The sequence below is a fragment of the Montipora capricornis genome, unplaced genomic scaffold (assembly GCF_036669925.1).
Source record: "Montipora capricornis isolate CH-2021 unplaced genomic scaffold, ASM3666992v2 scaffold_122, whole genome shotgun sequence".
In the NCBI taxonomy this organism is placed as follows: domain Eukaryota; kingdom Metazoa; phylum Cnidaria; class Anthozoa; order Scleractinia; family Acroporidae; genus Montipora; species Montipora capricornis.
This window is the reverse complement of record NW_027179887.1, coordinates 10,001-17,500: the sequence shown is the minus strand read 5'-3', so window position 1 is coordinate 17,500 and position 7,500 is coordinate 10,001. Positions and strand designations below refer to the sequence as shown.

At 37.7% G+C, this 7,500-nt stretch overlaps 1 protein-coding gene and 1 long non-coding RNA gene across 6 annotated transcripts in view; one reads left to right on the top strand and one right to left on the bottom strand.

The window, feature by feature from the left end:
• Window positions 1-792, bottom strand: part of LOC138034549 (uncharacterized) — a 1,390-nt gene extending 598 nt beyond the window's left edge. Inside the window, exons 1-2 of the long non-coding RNA XR_011129062.1 lie at window positions 567-792; window positions 1-5 (exon numbers count right to left, since the gene is read on the bottom strand). The exon at window positions 1-5 is cut by the window's left edge and continues 598 nt beyond it. This is a non-coding gene — a long non-coding RNA (uncharacterized lncRNA). The remainder of the gene's footprint in view (window positions 6-566) is intronic.
• Window positions 793-929: 137 nt separating this feature from the next.
• The window catches only part of LOC138034544 (general transcriptional corepressor tupA-like), a 15,527-nt gene continuing 8,956 nt past the window's right edge, over window positions 930-7,500 (top strand). For 4 of the 5 annotated variants that reach the window (XM_068881827.1, XM_068881826.1, XM_068881828.1 and 1 more), the window contains exons 1-6: window positions 930-1,092; window positions 1,658-1,769; window positions 2,184-2,301; window positions 4,702-4,832; window positions 5,629-5,711; window positions 6,802-6,913. In XM_068881827.1, the coding sequence (XP_068737928.1) occupies window positions 1,016-1,092; window positions 1,658-1,769; window positions 2,184-2,301; window positions 4,702-4,832; window positions 5,629-5,711; window positions 6,802-6,913 (633 nt within the window). In that variant the 5' untranslated portion in view covers window positions 930-1,015. Of the gene's footprint in view, window positions 1,093-1,622; window positions 1,770-2,183; window positions 2,302-4,701; window positions 4,833-5,628; window positions 5,712-6,801; window positions 6,914-7,500 lie in introns of all 5 variants that reach the window. The other variant, XM_068881829.1, reaches the window with a different exon arrangement.

The window sequence follows — 7,500 nt, the reverse complement described above, 5'->3', positions numbered from 1 at the left end:
GTCCCCTAAAACCAAAATTACATCATTAATGCTTCCAGAAAACAATAGTAAAAAAAACCTCAATCTATAGATACCTATATACATCTGTACCTACACTTTTGTTCTTCCAAACATTATTTTAACTAACATGGATTTTGATTTTAAACTCAAATTGATTGCAAATCTATAACTTGGTAACTACTTGAACGCAAGGATCGTTGAGTTGTGACTGCTAAAAAGTATAATAACTTAGACCTTCACCAGAAAAGGGAATATAAATGACCTTAAAAGCAGCTATTTAAAATATTTGATACTAGGGTTAAGTTCCCAATGAGACAATCACTTTCAAAATCAAATTCATATCTGATCGAATCATTGATCATTCATGTTGAGGTGCCGATCGTAAGGTGTAACGCAGAAAAAAATAACCTTCACGTTGAACAATATTGCCATTTCCTTGCCACCTGGTACAAGCCAATTCACACATGAACGGAAACTTTAGGAATCCTCCTTTCTGCACATTAAAGTAACTTTTTGTACCCGGTGGCAACAAACTTTCCACATTAAAAATTGCGCAGAAAACTCACCTGTTTCGCAGCTCTTTTCCCACGAAATAAAATTTTCCAGGAGCAAATTTTCCGAGGATGCTGGTTGGATTGGACTTTCAAACGACTTACACAACATAGACGTTCTCTAAGAATACATTCCACTTGAAACTGGCGTTAAAACTAGCCTTGATCGCTCTAAAAAGAACGGAAACCAACAAGCTACCGATTCTCAAACGGCAGCCATTTTTCTGTTCTTCACGGGGGTGCTTTTTTCACGAGAGCCAATGATAGTCCCGGAAACGCGTCACGTGTCACATCGCGCGACTCATGCGCAGACATTTTTCGCCAGTGAAAGTGTGGTACTAGTTCGAGATATCTCTTACTCGTTTCCAGTCCCTCTTGGAGACGAGTTTCCTAAACATGGAAAGCACTTTTTTCTCTTCTCTTTACAAAGCTTCCGTCGTCACGAACACTTTGAAATAGTGGGAATGTCCGCTGGAACGAGACGGAGACTCGAATATGCTCTGCACGCTGGAAAAGACATCGAAAGCCGGGAGAGCAATAAGTGCGGGGAGAAAGTTTTTTTTTTTATGCTCAGTAGTTGTGTGCTGCCATTAACTTACCTCGTTTCTCTATGTTCACCTATGTTGAACACGTCAGGTTTGGTTTTACGGTAATGGTTTACCCGATGACAGGATGAGATCTCTGCAACGTAACAGTGTGTTGCATTTAATGGAGATTTCCCCCACCACCCATCCAAAGAAAAGCACCCTGCATCTTATTTGCATTTGGCGGGTCTTTTAGAAAATGAATTTGACTTAGTTATACGGCAATCCTTCTCCTCTCTACGTCGTATTGTTCAGTCTGCATTTCAAACTTGCGTTTAACTGCACCAAAGCAGGAAAAAACGTAAATTTTATGGCAAAGTTATATGTGATCTTAAATGTTAGAACTAATCTTCTCAAATTTTGAGACGTACGTATTAGCTTTGTATTTTACGTATCCTTAGCACACCGTGCATATTAAGCTTACGTTTAAGCTTACTTTGTTTTCTTGTGGTCATTTTTATTCACTAATATCACAATAAATTTACAGGATTTTTCAATTTGACTCTATGCATTAATATTAAGGGAGCTGCCATCTGTCAAAGTTGACTTTGGGGATGTAATGGGAATATACTGTGTTAATTTCTCACACAATGCACAATGCATGGTGGCTGGATGTGGCAATGGCTCTATTCAGGTGATTTCCCTCTGTTGTTATATTAATTTTTTATCAAAGCCTTTTGCTCTTGTCATCCCTATTGTAACTGTTATTTCCGTAATAATTAAGATGGAGGGTCCTAAAAACTGAATGGCTGCGACTGAATGGCTGCGATTGGTCTCTGTTGTTATTCAAACATTTTTTTGAGAAAAAAATTAAAACAAGATGGTTTTTCTTTGAAAAACAAAAGAAACCAGACAACAGAGGGTTGCCATGGCAACAATTGACAACATGAGAACTGACTTGTAAATCATATAAATGATAATTGATTTGAGTATGAGATTGTGTGACGTGCGTGCGTGCGTGCGTGCGTGGATAATGTCTTTATTTCACTACATAGTCATCAATATAGATTTGTTTGTGATAACAAGTGCTTAATTTCCTTTCATCAAGGTGTATTCATGTGAAACAAAAAGAAAAAGACGTCCTCTGAAACATGGTTCTCTCTATGGTTTACCCATCACAGCGCTCAAATTTTTCCCATTCAAAGATAATGAGCTTATAACTGCAAGTAGGTGTGATATCATAAGATTAGTATATTTAAAATTTTTGCATTTCAGTCTAACTTTTAAAATAAGTTTTAAGTCCTTGGCCAATGTCAGGTGCAATAAGTATGGGTAATCAAATGGTGATGAGTGAAATTAGGGAATAATTCCACGCTCGTTTTGTCCAAAATCTAATAATTTTCTGAGCCTTTAGGTGAGGGAAATTATTTGATTGTGGACAGAAGGCAAGTGAAATTATTCCCTAATTTCACGAATATAACATTTGAATAGCTACAGTTATTAATCTCACGGGTGAATTACGTCCATAAGAGACTGGCTATTTTCAAACCTGGATGCCATTTTGGCACTGTAGGAAAAGTTGCCATGGCAACATTGTAATTTCACATGTAAAATTATAAATTAAGGACGGTGCCTACTGTTATTGCGCATACGTTCTGCGCATCTCAAGATACTCGGATTTCCTATCAGCGGTGCTTAATAACAAGTGCTCTTGGTATCCAAAAAGAAAATTGGGGGTAACCACACATTTTTCAGAGATAATTAAGCTTCAATTTGGAAAAGAACGCCATACATTGCTTTGTATTTTAAAGCTTTTTACAAATATTGTTAATTAATTATCTTCGAAAAATGCGTGGTTACTCCCAATTTTCTTTTTGGATTTCAGTAACACTTGTTAACATCTGCCTTTCCCGCATAGTCAGTAAGCCGCGCAAAAATATCTTTGAATTAGTAGTCACCGTCCTTAATGCTGAAATGTAGCACCAAAATTAAGGAGTCATTTGTCACCCATGTTATCATACAGATAATTTCATATACCTTCTGAGTTCAACAATATGTTTCATTCATTAATTTGTTCACTGATAAAAAAATTAGCAGAGTAGCATAACTAACCTATCACTGTTTTCTAACTTGCAACCCTCTAGAAATAAAATAAAAGTAAATAATTTTTTTAGAAATAATAATTTGTTTATTAATTTAATTAAATTAACAGTTACGGTTGTTAGTGTGTAAGGACTGTGGTGAAAACAGGAGTATTCAGACAAAAACTGGAGTACCAGAAGACAACCATCTCCCACCATCCTTCCATTCATCATGTTCCATTTACTCATTCATTCATTCACTCATTCATTCATTCATTTAAGTGCTTGTCACACCCATCAATAGCCTGCGTAGCTGTTTGGTTCTGTTGTTGGGGAATGCAAGTGAACTCGAGCAGTTTTCCCAGGGTTCTTCCTTTCCCCAGCCTTCTTGCGCCCCTCAAGATCTCTCGCCCTCCAAAAAGGACCTCCAGCTACGCAGGCTAACCCATCATTTAATATCATTCATTCACTTATTTGTTCCTTCCACCATCCATTCATTCATATTTTGTTTATTTGTTCCTTCATTCATTCATTTTTTCAATTACTCATCCATTCATTGGATGGTTTACACCACACACTTAAAGGGCTTAAGACCAGTCTACCAACACCACCTTAGACTATGTACATATTCCCCACTTTTTGCAAACAATATGTGGGTTTTTTTTTAACGTGCTGTCAATAGAACCTACCGGTATGTATTATATTGTCCATAAAATATTAACGATAATCATGATGGTATTAATAATTTTATATTACAGATGCACGTGACCTTGAAGCATGTAACTTGCAACTCTTTTTCTTGGAACAAAGTTGGGGATTTTAGGATACTAATTTTATGCCCAACGACCACTACAACTACCATTACCACTACCGCTACTGCTACTGCTACTGCTACTGCTACTGCTACTACTGCTACTGCTACTGCTACTGCTACTGCTACTGCTACTGCTACTGCTACTGCTACTACTGCTACTGCTACTGCTACTGCTACTACTGCTACTGCTACTGCTACTACTGCTACTACTACTGCTACTGCTACTGCTACTGCTACTGCTACTACTGCTACTGCTACTGCTACTGCTACTGCTACTGCTGCTACTGCTACTGCTGCTACTGCTACTGCTACTGCTACTGCTACTACTGCTACTGCTACTGCTACTGCTACTGCTACTACTGCTACTGCTACTGCTACTGCTACTGCTACTGCTACTGCTACTGCTACTACTGCTACTGCTACTGCTACTGTTACTGATACAGCTACTACTACAGCTACTACTACTACTACTACTACTACTACTACTACTACCACTACTGCTACTGCTACTGCTACTGCTACTGCTACTACCACTACTACTACTACTACTACTACTACTACTGGCCACTGCTACTGCTACTGCTACTACTGCTGCTACTACTACTACTACTACTGCTGCTGCTGCTGCTACTACTACTACTACTGTTGTTGTTAATGATGCTCTAACTAAATGATGCTCTGACCACTGCACCATCCCTGCTTCCCAAAGTAACACTTTGAAATTTTAACAGGCTCTGATGGAACACTGTCATGCTGGGACTTGGAAGCATGGAATGTCTTCAAAACTGTTGATGAGGCTCGCAATGAGATTTGTGCTCTTGACTTCTCACATGATGGCAAGATATTTGCAACAGCTGGTAAGGTGAGATGAGGAATTCTTCCTTCTTTTCAAAAGAAAACAGTTTGTTTTACCTCATCATTTGAAAGATACATGTATTATAACATTATCAAACAGTTTGATTATGATACTTTTTGCACAGTAGTACAGGACAAAGAGATTTGTTCAGGAACATGTCATATACAAGATGTTTGAATTGTCAAAATGATTGGAGAAGTACCCATGTGGGTATTAGGGAGCTCCAAAGTGAGACAAAATTGTTTGAAATAGTTATTTAAGTAAATTTGATCTGTTTTCCCTCTACCTACTGCCATGTTTGTGCTCCTCATGATCAAAGGGTCACCATCATGGCGTCTTCATTGTACTTACGTGTAACTCTGAAAAGTTGAGAGGTTCATTTATTTTCGCTAAATCACTCGAGTACAGGATGTTTTGCAGATGTGAAACTGCAACAAAGAAGTTTTCTTATTATCGTGAGTCCCACATTCATTTGCAAGTGGCAATATGGCATGCTCCACATTGACCTTTTTCCAGTAAAATCTGCACCTCGACTAACATATTTATCTACGTCATTCCTTGAGATGTATACTTAGATTTTCAGCATTCAGTGCCTGGTTGCATTCTCATATAACCCACTCCAAATTGATACCAACTACCAAATCTGGGCCTATCCAGGGAAACCCGAGACACAGACTTATTAAGAACTTATGATGAGACTAATTTCTTGCCAAACTTAGAGAGGAAAAGCCAGTAACTGAAGTCAACTTGAATTTTTGCTATTAATTTTTTGTTTCTTGCATATTACTTTCAATGACACTAGGACAGAAGGATACGCGTTTATGACACCAGTACTTCACAAGTTAAGCTAACATTTGGGGGAACAGATCCCACTGAATTCACACGGTATGTTTTTGTAGAATTTTTTTTTCATGAAAATATGGAAGGCGAAGGCAAGTCAAAGCAAAAGTAGTAATTATTGTGGCCAGTGATCTGTTGTAATCGTCAGAGTGGATTCAAAGGGTTGACGCTCTAAATGTCAGCTCGCAAGTTTTTGCTACAGTGGTTAATAATTAGTTAATGTGACTAAATAACATATAGGCAAAGTTCGAGTCAAACAAACCTGTCCAGCGGCCTTAACCATTTGCACAGTGACCTGTAGGGTGGCCTTCAGGGGTTTCAAAGGGGCTTTGTGAACAGCTGATTTTTGTGGTTCATTTATTGCTGCCTTTTCAAGCAATATAATATTTGTGGATTCTTACACTCTCCACTCTCCCTCCCTCTTGGTATGCTGGTCCCTTGGTAAGTATGTTGTCTGGTATTAAATGGTTTCCATTGAATCTGTCAGTGTGACGGTGCCGGTTAGTGGCTGCTTTTGGGGGCTGTTTCCTGCTTCCATTGTTGCCTTCGTTGGAAACCTTCTCTCTGCACATTGCAGTTGGCACCCCACTAACCTTTAAGGTACCAGTTCCCAAGCTCATCTGTTTGTGATGAGTTTAACCTTTATCAACGTTTCACTCCTTTAGAACCTAACCACTTTAATCATCTTATTATTGATTCTACAAGCAATAGTTGGTTTTGCTTATGTCTTTGAATGTGGCATCACTAAAGCATATAGCTATTCAAAATAAAAGCAGTCCATGATTTCTTAAGCACTCCATTGAAAATGGCCTTATCTACACTTGTATTGAATGGTGACAGTGACAATTCCAGGTTGTCCCTGCTTCAAAAGCCAGGCAACTAAACCTGTTAACTTCATGCTACTTAATTAGTACTATCAGACATTGACAACAAAAAACTGTCGAATGAGTCGGTGCTGATTATGTAATACATTTTCTACTTTTGGCTAGGTTGTCTGTTTTTATTTTTCTTCAGGCAACCAACCTTCTCATTTTACCTAAAACTAGTTGCCCAGTAAACTCTCTGGTTGTCTGAGACATCCGAATGACCGCTAATCTCGGGCAATGAATTGGTGGTTTTTTGTATATTTTTGTAGAGAACATGTCATTACTCCTGAAGCTGGACATGGAAGAAAAGTATTTGCCCTTCGATTTCATCCGTTTGACGACAATATATTTTTAACTGGAGGCTGGGATCGGTGTATCAAGGTATGTTTGATATCAATGTTTAATGTTCTTTTGGAGTCATTACAAGTCTTCTCCTTGAACCTAAAGTTGACAATCTAGGGATGAGTGCAACTTTAAAGGAACCTCCACTCAAAAAATAATGTTTACGAACAAAATTATTTGATCTTTTTCCAATGGAAGTGTTTGTATCCAAAATAGGCAAAATTAAAAAAACACTTGTTTAGGTTTTCAAATTTGCTGGGCACTGCCATTCTGCATAATTGTGACGTGTAATGGTTGCTTTTTTGTATTCACACAAAGAGCTTTTGTTTTAAAACACACTTATTAAAACATTGGGAAATTAGAGGGGGGGGGGGGGGGTTGGGGAAATAACCGCTTAAAAACATGCTTTTTTGCTAGTGATTTCAAGCCAGCGATAGCTTTGCAACAGCAAAGCTTCTTAATGGTGTCTTCTTTTTATTTTCCTAAAACAATGTATTACAAAAGAATATGATAATGATAATGATAATGATAATAATAATAAATAAAATAATGATAAAAATAATGATAAAAGTGATAATAATCTTTCAAGAAAATTATTATTGCTAGATTCTGTTTTAATGGGATAT